Source organism: Euwallacea similis, chromosome 10 (assembly GCF_039881205.1).
Source record: "Euwallacea similis isolate ESF13 chromosome 10, ESF131.1, whole genome shotgun sequence".
In the NCBI taxonomy this organism is placed as follows: Eukaryota; Metazoa; Arthropoda; class Insecta; order Coleoptera; family Curculionidae; genus Euwallacea; species Euwallacea similis.
Genome location: NC_089618.1, coordinates 4,165,338 through 4,187,185, shown reverse-complemented (window position 1 = coordinate 4,187,185; position 21,848 = coordinate 4,165,338). Strand labels below are relative to the sequence as shown.

Genomic DNA, 21,848 nt, shown 5'->3' with positions numbered 1-21,848 from the left:
CCAGTTCAACAAGAATAGCTCTGTAAATGCGCTGAGAGTAGATTCCCACTTCTAGGCTTTCGATTCTGTCGTTTTTCTACAGAGGCTTGGCAGCTTGGATCGTGGGTTTTTTTTTCTTGAAAGGGATAGAGTTTTCCCTGCATTTCCAGACGGGCGCACGATTTAGGCGACACCCTGTATAGCGGATTCCTTAATTGCCTTTCTGTCGCATATTCAGCTGCAAATTGTGCACGACTACAATTGCCCCCCTACTAAAAAGGGCCTCGGCGCATGTCCGGAAAAGGGGAGCGCAGCAAAATCCTTTTCCCCAACCAAATTGACTGTTATTAAGGGAATAAGAGTCCTTTACAAGGAGGCTTTCAGCGCCACATAAGACTATCAATCAGGCGTTTGTTTCCCTGTTTTCCCTTTTGTTGCCCATCACCGCTGTTTGTTCAACAATTCGCTTTTAACGAGATAAGCGCTCTCGCCTTGAAAAACTGCCGAGAACTAATTAGCTCTCACTAATGTTGTTTGCGCTCGTATGTATAAATATGTTCTTATCCACATGGCCTGGTAAACAGCCGCTACGTCACGCATTTGAAATAACCTTTGGAGCCCCAAGCGTTCATTATGTTGTTCGAGTGTCCAGAAAACATCAGTGCTGGTGACAACATCGTGCAGTTTCGACCTCAAATTAGGCTCAAATGAACCTGAACTCTATACGCCTGGTGACGTTTGATGTTACCGGGACGCTTCTCAAACTACGCACAGCCCCTGCGCAGCAATACGGGGAGATCGGCGCTATGTACGGCGTGGTCGCCGATGATCATATTCTGAGCAGAAACTTCAAAGAGCAGTGGCGACGTATGAACCTGGAGCACCCGAATTTCGGCCTCAAGACCGGACTTGGTTGGGAGAATTGGTAAGAAAATGCGTAATTTTCGTAATTTTGAATTAATTAAACTGATTTTAGGTGGAAAACGGTGGTGAGGGAGACTTTCAAGTCCTCGAAATTCCGCTTTGATGAAGGCAAACTTGAGAAAATTGCTTGCCATTTGCTGGAAATGTATAAAACCACCGCCTGCTGGCAGCACGCCTATGGAGTTCCAGGGATTTTGACCTACATACGAAGCAAAAAAATTGCCATGGGGGTGGTGAGCAATTTCGATCCGAGGCTGGAAGCCATCTTAATGAACACCAAACTGAAGCACTATTTCGAGTTTGCAATAAACTCTTATGAGGTATTGTAGCAGTCGCAATCAGTTATTTCCCACCTTTCATGCGATAAATCATAGGCGGGGGTGGAGAAGCCTGATAAGAAAATCTTCGATTTAGCCCTGGATCATGCGCGACTCCCCAACTTAAAACCCGCGGAGTGCCTGCATATTGGGGATAGGCCGGTCCTAGATTACCACGGGGCCAAAAACAGTGGCTGGAACGCTTTTATTGTCACTGACCGAGACAACAAAGACCTAAAGGAGAAACATCCAGAGGTGGACTTGGCTCACTGCTTTGGGAGCGCCTATCAATTGCACGTGAATTTATTAAAGAAATCCGGTGATAAACTGCCAACCCCCGAACAGGAACTTAACTAAATTTATATCTGGCCCACCCTGTATGTAATTTAACACTTTGTTCCCGGGATTACCTCAAGTTTAAAGTTGCATTTGGATCGCTCTGTAGATGTATATAAGGTAGGCGAAAGAACCCTCAGAAGAGAGTAATTTTCACTCGAACTCTATGAATACTTAAGATTGAAACTCAAATTAAAGGTATTCTGAAAACTCCCTGTAATGAGGATTATGAGTGCGATGACTTATGAGCAGTGCAATGTGTGTGATAGAGACAGTTTTAGAAAAGGCTCTCATTGGAAGTTTTCGAACGTCAAAGTTAATTGCCCCTTATCGGTGGAATTAAAGTTTCGCCTTAATTTTAGTGAAATTTTGAGGTTGTTATGAGTTCCTATCATAATTCGAATTTGGGTGGATTTGTACAGGGTGATCTGAATCAAAAAGTTCATCTTCATTTAAGTTATCTTCTTTCGTAAATGTTGCGGTAAGTGGTTGTCTGGATTACATATTTTTCTATTATATTTAATGTTATGTATATTTATTAAAGCCATGAATTATTTTTTTATTAATTCCTTTTTATCTTTATTTATTATCGCCAAATGATTATCATATTTCTTGACCTCTTGGCGACTGAGTGACTCCCCATAAATCTCCTAGCAGAGCCATCTATGATATACCTGTCCATACGAATTCGGTTTATTCCTTTCTGCCTGATTTCTAAAAAAGGATACATGTTATGGAGTTAAATCTGGTGCGACGTTTTCATCAACATTCTACAAGGCGATCATAACCTCAATCTTAAATGTTTGTTTGTTTTAAACCAAATCACTTTATTTAGTAATTGTGATCAAAATTTCCACTTTCCTGCCATTAAACCATGTCAGAAAGATGTAAATCTAAGAAAAGAAGGCGTTGCGACGAGAGTCTTAGCTCCCACAGCATGCGGCCTCGATCCTTAACGTCATCCAAGGTTCCCCTACTGCAGGGATCCAAAGTGATCAAAAGCAGCAGTAAAAACATTGCCGCTGATCGTTTGCAAAAGCTTAAAAAATCTATAAGAGATGCTGTAAGAAGTCAACCGAATGTCAAACCTACAACAAGTTTTGATATCGAGAGTATTAAGTCATATAAAGGTAGCAAGAGTCGAAGTTGTGGAAACAGCCAGCTCAAGGATAAGTACAAATATGACGCTGGTTCGAGCACATCAGGAACAAGCTGGGAATGGAATGAAACTAAAGTATTGAGTTCTAAAAAAGGTTCTATCAAAGATAAACTGAAGCTGAGTTGTATGAATACAAATGATAAGGGTAATAGTACAATTATTTCAATTGAAAGTACTCCGCCCAAGAATAAAGTGGTGCAGAGAAGTTCAAATGTGGAAAAAGGTAGTGATGGCAGTATAATAGAAATTGATGAATGGCCTACTCCAAACAAATCTTTTAAGTAAGTCCTCCAACATTATAGAAGGACTATGTTGAAATCTTTAATTCATTTATTCCAGTTTTTCTGAGAACTTCATTGTAGTGTCTGAGTTGACTGACCAAGAAAAATCTTTAAATAATTTGTCTGATATTAGCTCCAACACTCTGACCCCTATTAAAGAGCCACAATCTAGAAGGTAGGGCTTTTTTTAGCATCACTAAATCAAATCCTCAATTACTTCATATTTAAAGGTCCAGCCACAGCTCTTCAGATAATGAATTTTGCCCAAACATATCCAGCAAAACTACCTCTAAAATCAACCCAATTTTCAATGCCAAAATTTCCAAAACTAGCAGCCCAAATAAGCAAAATAGTTTAGCCAATAGGTGAGTTAAATTTTTGAGCTTTTTAAAGTGCAATTAATTGAAACTTCAGAATAGCTAAAATCAAAGATGGGAGATCCAGTTTTTCCTTTGTGGAAAATTGGATTGACAGCACTCAGCCTGCTGAGCTGAGGAATGATGACAATATTAGTGATTCATTGATGGTAAATTTAGATGAAACTTTGATGAATAAAACAGAGTTACTTACTGAACAAGTGGAGGACACTTCCATGGAGTGGGATGTATATTTTTTACACAATTTGATGTTCTTTTTCTTATGAAAGCTTTACAGGCTAGCCCCAATATGCCACCGGCAATGTTACTCCCTGGCAATGAATTAGTCACAAGTATAGTAGTTGATACAAATGTGTTTATGCATGATCTAGCAGTAATAAAAGAGCTACTAGACTACAAAGTCTCTTCAGGTCATCATAAGCTGGTAATTTATATCCCATTTATGGTTCTCCAAGAACTGGATTATTATAAAGATCGCTCAGGGTCGCATCTAAAGTCTACAGCCTTGGTGGCTCAGAAGTTCATTAATAAGCTTTTGAGTGAGTCTGATTCCCGTGTAGTGGGCCAGTCAGTAGGGGATGGTTGCTTGCAATTGGGCATTGGGAAATCCCCAGATGATAAAATACTGGCCTGTTGCCTTCAAGCTAAAACCAAATTTGATTCTGTGGTAAGTCACATTATTCTTTAAATCAACGTCAATACAAAACTATCAAGGTATTATATTTACAGATATTACTTAGCAATGATATTAACTTGCGCAATAAAGCCATGACAAACACAGTCAAAGCGTATCCAAGTAAGGATTTCCTGAAAAGATTGAGATGTGGCAAATTTACCATAATAAAAGATAAATTACAATATTTGCTTTCTGAGATAATTGTACATTGTTGCCAAGAGGCTTATGGGGAGAATTACAGCAGGATAGAATCACTTAAAGGAGCGCCCTGGAGCTTTGATGAGTGCCTAAAGCGGCTTCTACGGTATTGGAGCCCGGTTTTTTGCACGTTGTTGCTAAAACAATGCTCTAAAACTATTAAGGAACTCCTCTTAGTTTCAGAAAAAGGTGTGCTTTTGATGATGAATCACAGAAAGATTTTATAGTTTTGTGTTGCAGGCGGTGTGGTAGATTCAGACATAAAGCAGCTAAATAAATTTAAAGAGCTGCTGTTTTACCTGCAAGACATTGAGGGGTTTGACCAAAAAGTGAAAAGAGCATGTATGGAATTGGATAGGATTTTTCAAAGCAATAATAACACTTTAGATTTTTTATAAATTGTTTTCTATTAATGTTGCAATAATAATAATATAGAATTCTTTATTTTTTAAAAGGTTTATTTCAAAGAAGTACGTGAGTCCGAAATTCTATTCGTAGGCTTAGTAAAAATGGCTAATTTGGACAATTTTTGCGTCGCGTCAAGCGAATGTCGGAGAGAACTTTCTGGTCGCCAAAATATCAGGATATTGCGGCAACCGTTTTGTTGTTTTAAAATTATTTGTAATAAAAGAAGAGAGATTTGTCTCGAAAACGTTATTTGAATAATTTTAATTGTTCCTATAGTAACTTCGCTTGCCTCAGATGGGACCATTTGAACAATGGTTTTTATATTTAAAAATTGTATTGCTGTCGTCAACTTTGTTACTATTTATCACGCAACCTCAAATACACCTACAAATTACCATAACCTCAAAGTTTATTGATAATTTTGCTTTCAGCTAAAGTTTAAATTAAAATTATTTTTCAATTAAATATAACACTTCTATTCATCATCATAATAATCTTGAAGTCTCCATTTAACCGAGTTTGATCATTTCCCCTCAGTCAAATATATTGATTTTCTTGGTCCCTCTTGAAATCCCCAAGGCTCTATAGTTATAGCTAAAGTATTATACATAAAGGACAATGAGCACTGAATTGAAGGTCCGGAAAAGGCAGGATAAAGCTAAGGAAACGTCGAAGCTTCATCCCCAAGAAACTGCACAAGACGAGTTGAAGGGAAAAAGTGTCCCCTAGTAAGTTTCAATTACCCCTTATTACCTAAACATTACTTCATATTACCTTCTTCTTAACATATTCCTAGTAAATATGGCCCCTTACCAAAGTTTAGTGGGCAAAGAATATTTAGTAGAATCATCATAATCATTGGGGTCTTAATTTATGTATGGTACTTCTCAAAAGGTGGGAAAGAGACAATTTTAGGTATATTTTTGTTATTTATTATTATCACAGAATAAACTAAAAAATGTTTTAGCAAAATTTGATTACACATATGATGGGCGAGGGCATCATGTGGAGTGTGACAAATCTTATATGGATGAAATAAAACAGTACACTGGCTGCATTCCGAGGAAATGTGGTCGCTTTATCAGTGATCGAATAATTACCGAATATGAGGCAGATATTTTGCTGTGGTTGGCCAAAAGAGGTATAATACAGAATATCATCAGCTCCACATGAATTATCTTCAATCCATTTTTGCTTTAAGTTGTCGTAAGATGGCGGCAGTTTACTTAGACGCCATCTTGATATTCAGAACATGACACCATCTTAAAAAAATTTGCAAATCATAATGTTACTTTTACAAATTAACAGGTATGTCTTTGGGTGGTTCCAATGGAGGAGCAACAATTATGGACCTGCATTCTGGGGCATTATCTTATGGGGAAAATTTCATTAATTTCTATAAAAGCATGAAAACGAACTTTATCACCCCGACTGATTTGAAAATTTACAGATCTGTCCGGTAAAGACCTTCTAATTAAAGCTATTCTCATGTTTCATACTTGGACATTTTAGGGAAAAAATACAAAGAGCTATTGCAGAATCATTTGGATTGGACACGACTAAACTTTTCCTGACACATCCGACGTTTTTCTCAAGGCTCACAGGAAAAGCTGCTGTGAGCATTCATGATGAATATTGGCACGTTCATGTAGATAAGGTACCAGCTAATTAGGAAGACTAAATAATAAAAGCATGTGAAATGTTGTTTTTTCTTAGCACACATATGAATCTTTCCACTACACGTCACTGCTTTACCTCAATGACTACAGCAAGGATTTTCAAGGGGGACGGTTTATTTATTTGGACAGTCCTCAGGCAAATGTAACTGTGGAGCCGCGGAAAGGACGAGTATCAATGTTCACTTCCGGGGCGGAAAACCCTCATTTTGTTGAAAAGGTACTTAAGTGATTGTTGGACGTATATTTTCTTATAAAATTTGTTTTCCTTGGAAAAAGGTTACTGAAGGGGAAAGGTTCGCCATCACCATATCGTTTACCTGTGATCAGAATAAAAGGATTAGTGATCCTAGTTTTATTCAAAAAGACTTGTAAAATTGGGAAATAAATCTGTGAAAAAGAAATAAAAAAAAGCCTTTAAAGAAACCATATTCTACACGATAATTCCTACTACTACGATATATTCCTTTTTGGCCCGGTCTTTTGAGTCTAATGTTTTTTTTCAATAAACTGTTTAATTTTCATTCGCTAAACTGTCAAGGATTGGACGCGAGTTTTCCTATTAATCAGCTTCATGTTTTGTATGTTTACACGCAAATTCGCCTTTTATGTTTATTTATGAGACTCCGTATTTCAACTCACCTAACAGAAAAAATACGATTTTTATCATATAATAACGTGTTTTATTAATGTTTTGGCAATCGTGCTCCTTGAGGATCAATGAATAAAGCAACATATCCAAAAACCCTCTAGAAACCTTACATAACAAGTCCTAATCCTGTAATCTAACACGTCCAGCAACTTGTCGATGTTTTATTAGAAAAATAAATTAAACTATCTAGCAGCTAAAGCTAACGCTACCCTACTATATACAGCACAGCAAAACAAACCTAACTAATTCCGTTCCTATCTGATAGGAACTAGTATAAAACAGCTCTTCTTCTTACTTTATTAATTATTATTTAATAATATTGAGGAATGTGTCATGGGCGATTTACATCTTTATCATTATTTATATCTTTGGAAAATAAAAAGAGTCTACACCGTCGACAAAGTCTGATGTAGAATATCTGCTATTCGTTGCACGGTGGTGCCTGTCAGGATGCTTCGGTGGTTGCCGCTGAGAACTTCCACTAGGGGCTTTGCCGTACACACCTTTGATAAATAAAAAAAAGTTATTCAGGTGCATTAAAGTTTGAGCTCAGAATTCGTGCTGGAATCAGATTTCATATATTTTCCAACTGACCTTTGACAATCCATAATCCTCATCGTATTCCACAAAATTGTCCTTGGCCTTGATCAGCGTAACTGGCCCGTTAAACTTGTTTTGAGGCTGATACTGATCTGCAGCCTTCAGCTTCAAGAAGAAGCTCAAGGCAGCTGCGCTTACCTGCGCGTCTGAGAAGGGCGTAGCCTTTTTCAAAATCTCCACAGTCTTGGTCACTCTCTCGGAGAGGGATTTCAGACTGGTTAGCTCTTGAACCACCTATAAAGGAATTTTTTAAGTTTTTTTAACGTGAACATCAGGTATTCAGTTTCTCGAACTACCTTCTGTTGGTCTACGTCTTTGAACTGCAAAATGAAGTAGCACATGGCCTCGCTTTGCTCCGCAGCTTCGCTTTGATGGATCTTCGACCTAGCTTTTCCAGTATGGGTGGCTACATAGCTGGGAGATCCATCAATGAAGAATAACTGCACCTTTTCTCCTTGTTTCTCCAGGATAACTCCCATTTCAAAAGCCACTACAGCTCCGAAGGAGTAGCCCACTACGGTGTAGGGGCCCTGTGATTGGACGTTTCGTACTTCTTGCACGTAAAACTTGGCCAAAGTTGCTATGGTGTCTAGAGGGGCATTTTCCGTGCACTGCAGCCCGAAAACTGGGGAATCTATGTTCTTTGAAAAGGCTCTTAAGGCGTCTATAACTCCTTCAATTGGGTGCACCACGAAAACTGGGGATTTCTTGTTGTCCGTAGATTTACTAGGAATTTGCACTACAGTTTTGCTGGGCATAATTTCCAATATATTCTCGAATGTCACTAAATTTTCTTCAGGTTTTTGTTGCGTTGTCGGCAGGCTACCGCTTCCACTGCTGAGCTCCTGCAGCTTTCCGAAAGTAAGGCCTCGAATCTCCTGAGCGCTGAGGACCAAATCATAATTCCTCTCTAAAGTTTGCTTGATTTCCGCCCCCATCAGAGAATCCATTCCCAAATCTGCCAAGCTGGCAACGGGGGCTACATTGCTTGAATCTTTAATCCCCAAAATATTGGCCACAGCATCAGTCAAACTAACCTGCGTGGAACCTGTAGCTTTGCGTTTTTCTGCCAGCACCATACTGGCCACCACAGGATGAGGCTGCTGCAGGAATGTATCCATTGTCACCAAGCATGAGGGCATTCTCTGGGGCAAAGTACCCCCTACTTCTGTATCATTCATTCCTCCCATAGTCTCCAAAATCAGCCCCACATCTCCAATTGCCCCCCATTGAATAGCTACTCCTGGTAAGCCTGCACTTTGCCGTGCTTCGGCAATACGCTCCATGGCGGAATTGGCAAGGCCGTAGTTGGTTTGTCCAATGTTGCCCCTTCCACAAGAAACTGACGAAAAATTGACGAAGTAGTCTAATTGGGGGGCTAAGAGCCTTGAAGCTGCGTCTAGTTGTTTAGCACCGTCCACCTTAGGTTTGCAGACAGTCTTGAAGTCTGCTTCGGTTTGGTTGTCGAACATTGCATCTCGCAGTACTGCTGCCAGGTTGAAGATGCCTCCCACAGGGCCCAGATTATTCGCTTCTTCCAACAGGCGCTTCGCCCCCTTTTCTGTGGTGGCATCCGAGGTTGAAGCCAACACTTTCACCCCGCTTTCTCTCCATCTTCTTATGCACAGAGACTGATATCCAGTCTTAATCCCACTTCTTGATGTTAGAACGATGTTCCTGGCTCCTCGCTTCACCAACCAATCCGCCAACTCCAAACCAAATCCTCCCAGACCTCCTACTAGGACATAGCTCTTCTCCGGGTCCATGTAGCTGCGCGGAATGGCAGGGACGGTCTTCAGCGCGGGTTGTTGAGTGTTTCTTCCCTCTTCTTCCCGAATTTGCAATAAAACCTTCCCGATGTGTTTGCCAGAAGCCATGAATCTAAAAGCTTGTTCGACTTGATTTTCGTTGTAAACCGTCTTGGGTAACGGGCGCACTGCCCCGGATGCAATTCCTTCAGTAACCAGCCGCCTGACCTCCTTCTTTTCGGGACTGTCAGAGTCAAATAGGGCGTCCAACAGGATTCCGTGGAATGTGGTGTTTTTCAGGAAAACACTCATGCCTAAGGGGCTGTTGTTGCTCAAATCTACTTTGCCAATTTCCAGGAATCTCCCCCCTATCGCGAGGCACCGCACTGACGCTTGTAGTTGATTTGCTGCCAAGGAATTTAAAACCAAATCTACCCCTTTTCCATTCGTTTGAGTCAGCACCAATTGCTCAAAACTGGTATCTCGGGAGTTCCCGATATTGTCGTCAGTTAACTGAGGGAAGGTCTTTTTCAAAAAGTCTCTTTTAGCTTGACTTGACACGGTGGTGAACACTTTGCACCCCATATGCAGAGCTATAGCTATGGAGGCTTGTCCGACCCCTCCAGTCCCTGCATGAATCAGCACAGATTCACCGCTCTGCATCTTTCCCCTCACCAATAGGGCGTAATAGCTGGTTCCATATACCACAGGGATCGTTGCGGCTTCTTCTAAACTCCATTTTTCCGGGATTTCCCAGAGAAATGATGGATCTGCTAAAACCGTAGTGGCCAACGATCTCGCAGCTACCATTCCCATAACTCTTCTACCTTTGCTATCCCTTCCCGAAAACTCTAATCCCAAGATACAGTCCTGTCCCGCTAAGTCTCCAGGAAGGGCATCGGGGGGCAGCTTTCCTGTGGCCAACATGATATCCCTGAAGTTCAAAGGGGCGTAATATACATGACATAGTTCAGTGATCGGGTCTTCGCCCTTATAGTAGGACAAAGGCCCTTCAATCCAGCGCAAGCTGGCCAAGTCCCCTCTAGTTAAGGTGTTAATATAGGCATGTTCCACTTGTAATGCACCTGAGTCAAAGTTCTGCTCTAATTGAAGGTGTCTGTAGGTTCCCCAAACGTTATTTTTCAAGACGTTTTGAACCAGGTCAAGTTTCAGTTGGTTTTTATATGAGTTTAGGCTGAACTTAGGGGCAGTGGGATCTTGAATGAACACTGATCTCACTTTGCTGCCTCCTATTGGCTCGCGAATTAAGCAGTTTACCAGCCCTACCAGTCCCGTCAGAGGCTCCCCATAGGAGTACACATACAGCTTAGTATTAGTGTTTTCAGCTTTCTCCATGGCTTCTTTCAATGGCTCCACCCATGAAAAATCATTTTCAGTAATCTGAATTATAATTGAATCTTCCTGTGGTTCTATAGAAGACCTTAGGAGGATATACGTTTTCGTGGGGGTAGTTTGGGTGCTCACAACATCAAGGGACAAATCTGACAATCTCTGACGGTCCACCGGGCCTTTGGCCTCCTCTAAAAGTACAAATCCGCCCTCTTTGACTGAGCCTTTAGCGTTCTCAATGAGGACTGTTTGGTTGTATGCTAAAGCGTCGCTGATTACTACTAAATGCACGTTTGAGTCAATGGAGGATGTTTTTACATCCCTGATAGTATTCTTGATGCCGAATGCTTCCAAGCTCGAGGGGTCAACGGGGGCTGAAGACACCACATTTGCGTCCACAGCAATCATCGGCTCGCCCTCAAGTATCTCGGTGATTTGAGTAAGCAAAACTGCCTCCACCGGTTTCTCATTCAAATACTCTGTGATCTTTAATTTTGAAGCTCCCGAGGAGTTTTCTAGCACCAATTGGGCGATCGCAGTTAACGCGTTATAGCGGGCTCTCTCCAGATCTTCGACAAAGGTGTTTTGTAAAAGGACAAATTGGTATTTCTCAAGCTTAGGGGTGGCTTGCGATTGCTGCCTCCTCGGCGCCAAGCTGGCCTTCATACCCCTTAGCTCGATTCCCCCGGACTTGATCACCCCAATGTTGCGGTACATATTCACCTCAATCGTCTCAAGGTTTTTCACTGCCTCTAAGTGCTCTTTGGGGTTAATAAATGCCCGCTGTAGGCGGGTGGGTAGGTACAACTCTCTAGTATTTTGGCCTAAAATTGAGAACTGAAGCATGGTGTCTATGAAGCTGATCCAGTTGTTCTCCCAGCTGAGTTTCCCGCTGATGCCTCTATTATCGCTGTTGGTAATCCCCCGAAAAATGCCGTCATAATCGTAGCCACGCAGGCGCAGCTCTTTGTAGATATCCCCCTTGACTAGGTCTAGTACATCAGTTTGGGGCTTCACTAGAGGTTTTGGAAGATTCAAACTCTCTTTTGTGACATCTTCAGGCACATAAATCTTGCCAGTAACGGCCACGGAGCCCCCTTCGCATAGCTCGAAATCTCCTGTGCCCTCAAAAATGTTTATCAAAAACTTCACCGAGCCCTCTTTGGGCATTATTGTAGCTCTGTGGAACTGCACATTCTCTATTACTACAGGCATTTGCTCGTAGTCCTCGTTCCTGAGCTTGGCAAAGCTCTTCCAAACCAAAGTGAGGTACCCAGTTGCAGGGAATAAGACCCTTCCGTCGATTGCATGCCCAGAGAGATACTTATCACTCTCCTTACTTAAGTCAATATCAATAACCAATTCTCCAGATCTAGAGTTTTTGCCTGCAAAACTGGCCACTGACCACTCGTCAGAATGGTCCCACTCGATCATAGAATTAATCATCGGCGTTCCTCGACTCACAGGGAAATTCACTTGATGGTACAAATTTCCTAGCTTCGGCTGCGCACCAGCGGCATAAATTTTACCCAAAGCAGAAGTGAGGAAGGAAACGTTGTCCTCATATCCTCGTTTCACCAGGGAGATGTTGGTGGCGTTGGCCCCCAGGGCCCTCTTGAGGATGGCTTGCAGCAATCCCGTGGGAGCCACCTCAATCGCGATCACGTCTTTCGGGACATGGGCCAAGGCCTCATGGAACAACACCGGGGATAAGAGGTTGTTTACGTGATATGCCGCGCTGGATTGCTGGGCCAAGGCGCTGCTCCAGGCAGCCTCAGGGATTGATGAAGAAATCCATCTTTGAGTCCTCGGTTTGGGATTGGGGATGATTTCATCCAGAGCTTTGCGTAATCGAGGACCGGCCTCTGCAATGTATTTGCTATGAAATGCTGTTCCAGAGCTATTAACAGCCTTAGCGAAGACATTCTCTGCTTGGAGCTGAGCCACAAATTTGTTGATTGCATCTGGAGGGCCAGAAATAGTAACTGAGTCTTCGCTGTTGTGGCACGCAGGGACTATCTCTGGGGGGCACCTCTGCTTAGCTTCCTCCCACGTTAATCCTATTGCAGCCATTGCTCCTGGGGCTAATTTACTCTCTAAGATCGCTCTCCCTCTGCTGTACGCAGCCAGGATTGCCTGCTCCGCCGTGAGAGTTCCATCTGCATACGCACAGCCCACTTCTCCCACTGAGTGACCAACGATGAAATCAGGCTCAATTTGAATAGTTTTGAGCACATCTGTTAAAGCGACCTGCATGGCTGCAATTGATACAAAGGAGTTTAGAACATTGTCGAAAGTGTCACTAGTGCCGTTGACGATAATGTCCTCCAAGTTCATCCCATAAGGTCTTAAAGCTGCTGAACACCTATCAATACTTTGTCTGAAGACATCCAGTTGCATTAAATCTTTCGCCATTCCGGGCCACTGCGATCCCATTCCTGAGAAAACAAAGCAAACAGGCCTACTCTCAGACCCTACTTGAGAGGTCTCGACTATAGGCTCATCTTTCAGCACTGCAAAGCCCCTGTAGAAATGTCCGTTAATGTTGTGCGAATGGACTTGATCTACTAAAGCCAGGAATTCCTCATCCTCCCTATGCTTATGAGCATTACTTAAGAAGTTTTTCACCGCCGCCTCGGTTCGTCCAGATACTCCAATCACCCTGGGAACAACCCCTAAGGGCCAGTTTTGCTTAGGTTTAGGGTTAGATTTTAATATAATGTGCGCGTTGGCCCCGCCGAAACCAAAGGAATTCAGAGCAATAATCCCACCGTTCCACGGTATGTTCTCAGAAACCACCTTCAATCGTCCATCATTCAATGCAGGGATGTCTTTGTTGGGGCTCTGAAAGTGGAGGTTTTGAGGGATGACCCCACTCTCCATGGCTATGACGATTTTCGCTAAAGAACATAGTCCTGAAGCTGGCTCTGAGTGTCCCATGTTGGACTTTACCGAGCCAATCAATAGAGGTGTGGAGCGGTTCTTGCAGAAAAAGTCAGCTATTGAATTGACTTCTTGTGGGTCTCCCACTTTGGTCCCGGTTCCGTGGGCTTCCACGTAGACTACGTCGTGCGGGTTCACTCCGGTTTCTTCGAATGTTTCCCGGATGAGGCGATTCTGCATTGCTCCAGATGGGAAAGTGATTCCTGTGGAAGATGCATGAGGTTACAATTTATTTTATTAGATACCAAATACGGGGGAGCAAAGAGGATGCTAAAAATGGGGGAAAATCGCCTGAGTGATACTGAACTATCCGAGAAAAATTTACCCTTACTTCTCTCAATTCCACCTCATTGATTGTCCTCTCTTACCTTGTTCCTTATTTCCATCAGTATTCGTCTTGGCTCCCAAGATAGTGGCATAAATCCTCTTGGCACTTGAGACCCTGGTCAAATACACCACCACAGCCGCTTCAGACCTTACATATCCGTTCCCCGAAGCGTCGAAAGCTTTACACATTCCCTGGGGGGACAACATGCTTAATCTGTGGAACTGTAGCGATGATGTGGGTTTCAAAAGCAAATTAACTCCTCCCACAATAGCAGAATCGCATTGTCCGGTTTTAATGGCGTTGACTGCTTGCTGGAAAGCAAACAGAGAGCTGGAACAGGCAGTGTCAATGGCGTAACTTGGTCCTTTGAAGTCAAAAGTGTAGGAAATTCTGTTGGGGAACATAGCTCTGCAGCATCCAGTTAAACCGTAACCAGTGATGGTATCTGGGTCTTGACTGGTCCAAAACTCACTCGATTCCGAGTCTGAGACTCCGATGAAGACTCCTGTGCGGGAGCCTTTAGCCTCATTGGGGTTGATACCTACACATATTATTAGTTACATTGAGTGGGAGTGGGAACAAGAGACTTACCAGCATCGACAATAGCTTCATGTGTGAGCTCCAGAAGCATTCTAAGCTGGGGGTCCATGACATGGGCCTGCTTGGCATGCACTCCGAAAAACGAAGCATCGAATTTGGATAGATCCTTAATCTTCCCAGTTCTAGTAGGCAACCCATAGAGCCCCGAAGGCCACCTCCTAGGGTCGTCCGTGACCAAGTCCACCCCATCAAAGAGCTGTTGCTTGAACTCTTCAATGGAGTCGCTTTCTGGGAGACGTCCTGAGATTCCCGAAATCACCACATCGTCGGTGATGGTGAAGCCGTTCTGGACGGGGGTGTCTGCTCTAGCAGGCATCTCTAGTTTATCTGCAATTGAAAATAAGCTCAATTGCTGAACAATGCTGGTAAATAGGGACTTATTCGGCTATTGTTGTGGATTTTAAACCATCCTGAGTTTGTATTAGCTTACTGCGCGTTTGGCCGATTCGGTATTTACCCACAATGATTTGGCGAAGCATAATATAACCGTAACGAGTATAGTTGATTAATCGAGGCCGTGTAGCATTGAACTTCGATGAATGTTGATAAACACCTTGATTACGCGAATAATATTGTGTAATATTGTATGCAAAGCATTCCCCGTGTGCTTTTGGTTTCTGTACGCCAGACTTGTAGGCGCTCCACAGAGATGGATTTAGAATTTTCCTATAACGGATTATTCATAATTGTTACCTGTTTTTAAGCGATGTTAATACTCTGTCATCATTCATCATGCGAAGTGTATTGATGAGCAATTAAAATTAATTGTGTATGGCGTGTGTGTTAGCTTTTATGGTACTTCCAATACCAATAACGATGAGGTACATGTACCGATGTAAAACAACTTTAAACACACAAATTTCTAAGGGGTGCCGGACTTAACAAGGTCGACCCGGTGTACATTTGTCAACACCATAAACTAACAATCCTGGTCGACTTAATAACGCAGGACAACAACACGCACCCATCTCTCTTTAAAAAAATGAAACAAAACAAAACACAGTAGGCCACGAACGTGACGCAATGCTAGCCGAACCAATGAGAAGCAAGCATCAGATTGTATAAAAAATGGCAGAAGCCAGTTTGATTGTTAAAGACGCGGGGAAGCTTTCAGATAATTTTCAGGGAAAATGCAAGTTTTCCCAGTCAAAAACGTGTGTAAAGTGCTTAACGTTAATAAATTCATGGTTAGAAACAGTTGAGTTAATAGCTGGAGATGTGTTTTTCCTAAAAAACGGATTTTCACTGAGGCCCCTTTCCCGCCTTCGAACAAGTCCTGAGGGCCGCAGAAGAATACCTGCCTGGACCTGGTGAATTGAGAAATGCAGATAGACGAGTTTTTGGCTATGAAAACCGGCTGAAGAAATAACTAAAGGCTAAAACTTGTCGGGGAACAAAAACACAATCCAAAGGACCAAAAACAAAAAAATAACGGAATTAGTTAATTGCGTGCCTGAGTGAGGGCGCTCTCTTGACCTTGACAGATTGTTCCAGAAATTAAAGAGCTTTCGCAGCTTTTAAAAACTACCTGAAAAGTACATAAGAAAATAAGGTAAAAATGTGCCTTTTCAAAGACAAGAAGCCCTCCTGTGTTTTTATGGAGCTTCAGCTATTTCTGAGCAAAGGGTTGCTCCATACACAAACCTATTTTATTGAGTTTCAAGGCAATACGTGTATTGGAAATCCTATTTTCTACACTAAATTTTTGCAAGAAAACTGTGAAGAACTTTTATGGTTAGTTGCTCACTTAACCCTTCTTATTGCTATAATTATTTTATGATAAGTATCTACTGCCTTCCAAAACAAACAGCCAAAGATCCTCGAACACTGTTAAAGGCTGGATAAATATTGGGTGACATGGTGTAACAAAATATTTGCTGGCAGTCTTCAAAGCTGCAGAAATGCCATTGCTTGCAATTTAAGGGGTAAGTGATCTCATTTGCATTCTCATGCTATGTGCCTAGAAATGCAGCCAAAACCATCACCATTTCACATAGCTGTATTGATCTCAATATTGATCTATTTTGACTGGCTTTGATCTGTTTTAATCAATTAATCATCGCTCTTGCCCATGCCTTCCACATAGCCTAATATTAGCAAAATCTCCTCGCACCCGTCTGAACCAATAAATTAAAGCTCATTTTAGATCGAAAGGTAAATACACAACGTGCCATTACAAATAACACACTTAAAAAAAATCCATAAACCACACCGCATTAAAGCCAAATCCAAACACCTACGTACCTTTGGGAATAAATGCGAAGAATTCCAAACGGTATTACCACGTAAGTCCATAAATGACCACTATCACAGCCTTTTTCGAAAGAAATTTCCGATTGAAAAAATGCTTCGCAGGACGATAAGCCGCCTTAAGGGCTGGTTCGTAATGGCGCGATTTCAGGACGCGACTGTGCGATTCGGGGCCGGAACGCGCCACTTTATGGGTATGCGGTGGCGCGATCCGAATCGGCCAATTGCGTGCCGGCATCGTGCCGAAAAATTGCCGGTCGATACTCACATGAAAGAATCGTGGACGCCGCTACGGATCTGTGTATCAGCTGAGTGTGCCTTGGGAAGTAATTGTACCGGGTACTTCTTAAAAGTAGACAATTAGTGTAAATCGAGAAAAATGTCTAATAGTTATCAATAATCCCTCTACTTCCTAGTGCTGATAAGGTGCCGACATCAATGTTCTGAAATTAATCTTATCCTTCACATAGAAATTTTTCAGTAATCTTTTTATATATCCCAATTTTGCTCGTTTTGCCTCGATTCTTCCCTATTTACATTAATCAAAACAATTTACAAGACTCATCTCTTCTACTATATACTTCTGTAAAAGTAAACCAAATTGATGCTCTTGGGAAGTCTTTCTTCTGTCTGACATTGTCAAGTCGTATACGCTAAATCTTATTTTCCCGTGCACTACTTTCGCACTTTGTATTATTTGGCAAATAGCAGTTTAAACAAAACATTCTAAGCTGGTTCTAGAGGCGTAGTTGTCTATTGGGAAACTTGTTTCGCCTTAATTACTTGTTAATTGATGCGAATTGTCCGAGTTCCATAGTTCCAAGGAAAACAGAAAATTCAACACATTTTTTTATCTCTGCTACGCCTTGAACTTCCATGCATCTTCCTTTTGTTCAAAACTGAATTTTCTATCGCTGAGATCTAGAAGATTCCAAGAGTCGTTTTTTGTCGCGAAAATTTTCTTATATATCTATCCGAGAATGGAGGATTAAATTCAATGAGTTTTAATTCGATCTTTTTCGAAGTGCCTCTCCTTTACTCAGCGTTTATTGAGGTGCAGTTCACAAAATAGAGTCTACCAGTTTTTATGTCCTTGTAACTTTACGCGACTCTGGTTTCCTGAGAAAATTTCAAAAAATGCGTCGTTTAGAAACCTTTTTTTAATTTAATTTTAGTGAGAACTTTGAGGTCCACCTCGTAGCTGGAATTGAAACACGCGTTCTCATTTGTTTATGATTATCCAACTTATGAGCGATAAGAGTGATACTAATTAATTCAAAAGTTTACTAACATGTAGTTAATGACGGTTAAAGTCTAATGGTTTGAAGGCCGAAAAAGTTTCTGTGAGGAAGCAAAGAATCGGCGTAATCCCAATTCCAGCTCCGGGCAGGATTTCCCATTTCAGTCAACTTGTGTGATTTGTTTTCTGATAAAGACAACCAAATTAGTGACAGTATTATTCCGTAATTTGAGCGACCGCTGTGAAAACAACACTTCAGTTGAAAAAAATCTGTAGCAACCTTAAACACCTTATTTCTATGGCTTCCTTTTGTATTGACATTGACATTGAATCCAGTGAAAGTCGCGGTAACCCACAAAAATACACGTTTATTTATTTATATAGCACTGGTCTGTTATGCACGACTCGAAAAAAATGCAGATTTAGTTGATGTTATCTAGGCGGATGAAGACCCCTCTGATGTAAACTTGTCGATTAATATTGAAATCAAGCGAATGTCAACAAAACTGACTTGTAAATTGTTGCATAAGTTGCGAATTATGTCACAATATTTGGCCTATTCAAGATCAAAACATTGTCCCCTGCGTCTTGTTGCGCTTACGATTTCCATGCCAACAATTTTCCTTTAATTGTAGTTCCTCAGACATGAACGGCTTCAGTCACGCCACGTGTTTGAGCCATTCACAGAGGTCTAATTCGGCACGTTATTTATCTTCTCTTTTTCGTTTTATACCGTTGTACACCGTACTAAGTGCACATCAGCAGCGTAGAATTGAGGAAAAGTACAGTCTCTTCATTTCAATCCTCCGTAGTTTTCTTCATGACGAGTTTCTCCGTTAGAAGACAGACTTATCCCTTTGCATTAGCACCGCTTCCCGAATCCCTTGAAGTGATCCTATAGATCGATTATTCCGTAATTAAAAAGGACGACTATGGGTGGTTTATAACGACCACTTACGCTAATGAACAACTTTAATTCGTTAATTTCACATCGTTAAACAAACCAAACATGTCTTTTACGTCAAAACTACAAGCAAAAGTTTGGTTGTAAAATAAATTACATTTTAATACCAAATTATACATTTTTTAAATACGTATTTAAAAGCAGCTTTTCGTCCAACTAGAAATAAACTTCGAAGCGGGTATATGGGGGTCAGAGATTACACCACACCACAGTCACAGATTACTAATTGTTACTCAAGTCTTGCTTATCTTTATTTTATTTGCGTGAAGCAGGTTCTGGAGTAAGAATTTGCCCGGTCGACGATAGTGATCCCGAAAGTGATCTTGTGGTGTCACAACATGTATCACTTGCTCTTGCATCAGGTGCTCGTTTCATGCTCGATAATGCTTCTCCTGACCCCTAGGGGAATGATGAAAAAGTCTTATATCAGATGATGTTTGTCTAGACCGTCGAGACCGACTTGCGTGTTTGTTGTCTCGGCAAAATATGGAATTGCTTATTTGCGCCAAGGTGCTCACCGGATATGCCCATAATTAGAAGGGTTCTTTGTATTTCAAAAACACACAAATCTCAGAAAAACGCTAGCGAATCCAAAAAATCAGGGTCATACAACTAATGGAAAAGAATACGTGTGAAAATTCGTGTAGAGGTTTTGAAAAAAAATTATTTAACAGCCTTAGCGTGAGATCACTATAGTACCAAGAAGCAAATAATTGCTGAACTAAATATAGCAAGTATCTACGCCACGAAGTTTCAAAAGTATTGAATGATCATAATTTCGGGTTTGTAAATCGATTTGAATGAAATTAAGGACGTGCGTAGATACGAGGATGGGACGAAATGTTTTCGGCCTCGAAAATAAAACAATTTAAAATTGGTGGCATTAACATTTTATTTTTCTACATAGTCTCCTTGAAGTTCAATGCACTTAGCCCAACGATACTCTAAGGCCTTTATGCCATTGTTATAAAAAGATTTGTCCAACTCTTCAAAATACGCATTAGTTGCGGATATCACTTCAGCATCTGACTCAAATTTCTTACCAGCAAGACTTTTTCAAATTCGGGGGACAAACTGAAATCGGAAGGAGCCATATCTGGTGAGTAGGATGCATGTGACAGTAATTGAAAACCGAACTGTTTAATTTTATCCATCACGGCATGAGACTTGTGACATGGTGCGTTATCCTGATAGAACAGGATTTTCTTTTTGGCCAAACCAGGTCGTTTCTCCAAAATTCTTCGATGTACTTCTTTTAGGAGGTTTAAATAATATGCTCCGCTGATGGTTTTTCCTTTTGAAAGAGAATCAGTAAGAAGAATCCCTTTGGAATCCCAAAACACACTCGCCATAATCTTTCCAGCTGATGGAACAGTTTTGGCTTTATTTTTTAACGGGTTCATGCTTTGCTGTCCACTGTCGGGACTGCTCCTTGGTTTCTGATAAATAATGATGAATCCACGTTTCATTCATAGTAATGAAACGACGCAGAAAATCAGTCTGATTTTTTCGAAACATGTTCAAACATTGAGGCAAAATGTTTGCGTGAGTCAGTTTTTGTTGGGGTGTCAACAGACACAGCACCCACCTTGCAGACAGCTTTCTCATGTCTGAAAATTTGGTTAGGATATGATATGTCTACTCTTTAGATATTCCCACGGCATTAGCAATTTGAACCAATTTCAATCTCCGGTCACCTAAGACGATTTGGTACGCTTTTTGGACGAGTTCTTCAGTGTTAGCTAATTTTGGCCTTCCCGAACGTGTGGCATCTTTTGTACTGGTTCTGTTATGCATGAAGTCCGCAACCCATAGTTTAACAGTGGAAAATAATGGGTATGACTTGCCTAATGTAGAATCTAACTCAACTTTCACTTCTGTTGAGATTAAATCTTTGATAAAGAAGTATTTTATGACCGCATTCACTTCGGTTTTCTGTTTTTGGCAACTACCAAACTTATGAGTGCATATAAAGTGAAAACGGCAAAGCTAATTGACATTTCATAATTAAATGAAAAAGTTAAATAAAAGAAATATGTCACTCCATGTTCAAATTGAATTATTAAGGGAATCACGTTTCAGTCGTCGTGAGACCGAAAAAATTCATCTCATCCTCCTAGAATTGAAAATCGACAAGATGTGGAAGAAAAATAAGTTGTCGGTTATTATCACTATACATTTTGAATATTTGTGGAAATTGTAGACACTGGAACCACCATTGTTTTCATGAAAATTGAGGCGTCGTGCATTGACATATTACATCGGTATTCTGCGCTGTATAAGAGTTCTCTGTAATTTGAAAAACATGCATTTTAAAACAGTAAAAACAGAGGCGTACAGAAGAAAACATTAAAAAATCAATGGAAAATACGAATTAAAAAAAAACTTTCCGATAAGATCCGATCTATTCGATGAAATAATATGAAAAATTTGTAAACAAAAAATTGGACAATTTACAGCGATTTGTATATTTGTCCAAACTTTTATCTTGTCGTTCTGGTGAATGAGTCATCTAGGGATTGATCATGTAGGTTTTCAACCACTTTTAGTCTCAATATTATAGGGAAAACCAAAATTGGTTAATAATAAAAGGCACGCGCTGTTTAAGTATGTATTAATTATCTCTAAAAACTCAAATTTGAATTACAATAATTTTTTATGAGAATATTTGTTCTACATGAAACGGGGAGCCATTGGGAATAACGTCAAAATTTCAATTTTTTCCAGTAGACGGTATGTAATTTACGCAATAATAAATCAAAATAAAACACCTACATATAGAATCAAAAAACAATGATTGATAAGAGTTATTAAGGCTTTTATTCGCTTTTTATTAAAATTA

At 40.8% G+C, this 21,848-nt stretch overlaps 5 protein-coding genes across 5 annotated transcripts in view; 3 read left to right on the top strand and 2 right to left on the bottom strand.

The window, feature by feature from the left end:
* The window catches only part of HDAC1 (histone deacetylase 1), a 114,231-nt gene that overhangs the window by 10,394 nt on the left and 81,989 nt on the right, over positions 1 to 21,848 (bottom strand). The window lies entirely within an intron of this gene.
* Reg-2 (Rhythmically expressed gene 2) lies at positions 196 to 2,076 on the top strand. Its single transcript, XM_066394212.1, has 3 exons — positions 196 to 904; positions 956 to 1,223; positions 1,278 to 2,076. Exons 1-3 carry the CDS (start codon positions 687 to 689, stop codon positions 1,575 to 1,577), a joined length of 786 nt encoding a protein of 261 aa, XP_066250309.1. The 5' UTR covers positions 196 to 686; the 3' UTR covers positions 1,578 to 2,076.
* Swt1 (Swt1 RNA endoribonuclease) lies at positions 2,398 to 4,693 on the top strand. The gene is made up of 7 exons (XM_066394485.1): positions 2,398 to 2,996; positions 3,055 to 3,171; positions 3,227 to 3,361; positions 3,411 to 3,600; positions 3,651 to 4,040; positions 4,103 to 4,436; positions 4,488 to 4,693. Exons 1-7 carry the CDS (start codon positions 2,431 to 2,433, stop codon positions 4,643 to 4,645), a joined length of 1,890 nt encoding a protein of 629 aa, XP_066250582.1. The 5' UTR covers positions 2,398 to 2,430; the 3' UTR covers positions 4,646 to 4,693.
* Positions 5,110 to 6,745, top strand: LOC136411765 (2-oxoglutarate and iron-dependent oxygenase domain-containing protein 3-like). Its single transcript, XM_066394457.1, has 7 exons — positions 5,110 to 5,383; positions 5,452 to 5,570; positions 5,623 to 5,796; positions 5,964 to 6,114; positions 6,168 to 6,312; positions 6,372 to 6,551; positions 6,611 to 6,745. The coding sequence occupies exons 1-7, from the start codon at positions 5,274 to 5,276 to the stop codon at positions 6,704 to 6,706; spliced, it is 975 nt and encodes a 324-aa protein (XP_066250554.1). The 5' UTR covers positions 5,110 to 5,273; the 3' UTR covers positions 6,707 to 6,745.
* On the bottom strand, positions 7,113 to 16,972 carry FASN1 (Fatty acid synthase 1). The gene is made up of 6 exons (XM_066394595.1): positions 16,797 to 16,972; positions 14,544 to 14,879; positions 13,993 to 14,493; positions 7,880 to 13,827; positions 7,578 to 7,817; positions 7,113 to 7,486 (listed from the first exon to the last, which is right to left on the bottom strand). The coding sequence occupies exons 2-6, from the start codon at positions 14,866 to 14,868 to the stop codon at positions 7,370 to 7,372; spliced, it is 7,131 nt and encodes a 2,376-aa protein (XP_066250692.1). The 5' UTR covers positions 14,869 to 14,879; positions 16,797 to 16,972; the 3' UTR covers positions 7,113 to 7,369.

Coding starts and splice junctions, on each gene's coding strand:
- Reg-2 (XM_066394212.1), top strand. CDS start 687: ATGAACCTGAACTCTATACGCCTGGTGACGTTTGATGTTACCGGGACG. Junction 905..955: donor GGACTTGGTTGGGAGAATTG/GTAAGAAAATGC, acceptor AACTGATTTTAG/GTGGAAAACGGTGGTGAGGG. Junction 1,224..1,277: donor TTGCAATAAACTCTTATGAG/GTATTGTAGCAG, acceptor GATAAATCATAG/GCGGGGGTGGAGAAGCCTGA.
- Swt1 (XM_066394485.1), top strand. CDS start 2,431: ATGTCAGAAAGATGTAAATCTAAGAAAAGAAGGCGTTGCGACGAGAGT. Junction 3,172..3,226: donor AAAGAGCCACAATCTAGAAG/GTAGGGCTTTTT, acceptor TCATATTTAAAG/GTCCAGCCACAGCTCTTCAG. Junction 4,041..4,102: donor AAACCAAATTTGATTCTGTG/GTAAGTCACATT, acceptor TTATATTTACAG/ATATTACTTAGCAATGATAT.
- LOC136411765 (XM_066394457.1), top strand. CDS start 5,274: ATGAGCACTGAATTGAAGGTCCGGAAAAGGCAGGATAAAGCTAAGGAA. Junction 6,115..6,167: donor AAAATTTACAGATCTGTCCG/GTAAAGACCTTC, acceptor TGGACATTTTAG/GGAAAAAATACAAAGAGCTA. Junction 6,313..6,371: donor GGCACGTTCATGTAGATAAG/GTACCAGCTAAT, acceptor GTTTTTTCTTAG/CACACATATGAATCTTTCCA.
- FASN1 (XM_066394595.1), bottom strand. CDS start 14,868: ATGCCTGCTAGAGCAGACACCCCCGTCCAGAACGGCTTCACCATCACC. Junction 7,818..7,879: donor AAGACGTAGACCAACAGAAG/GTAGTTCGAGAA, acceptor ATTCCTTTATAG/GTGGTTCAAGAGCTAACCAG. Junction 7,487..7,577: donor AGGATTATGGATTGTCAAAG/GTCAGTTGGAAA, acceptor TATTTATCAAAG/GTGTGTACGGCAAAGCCCCT.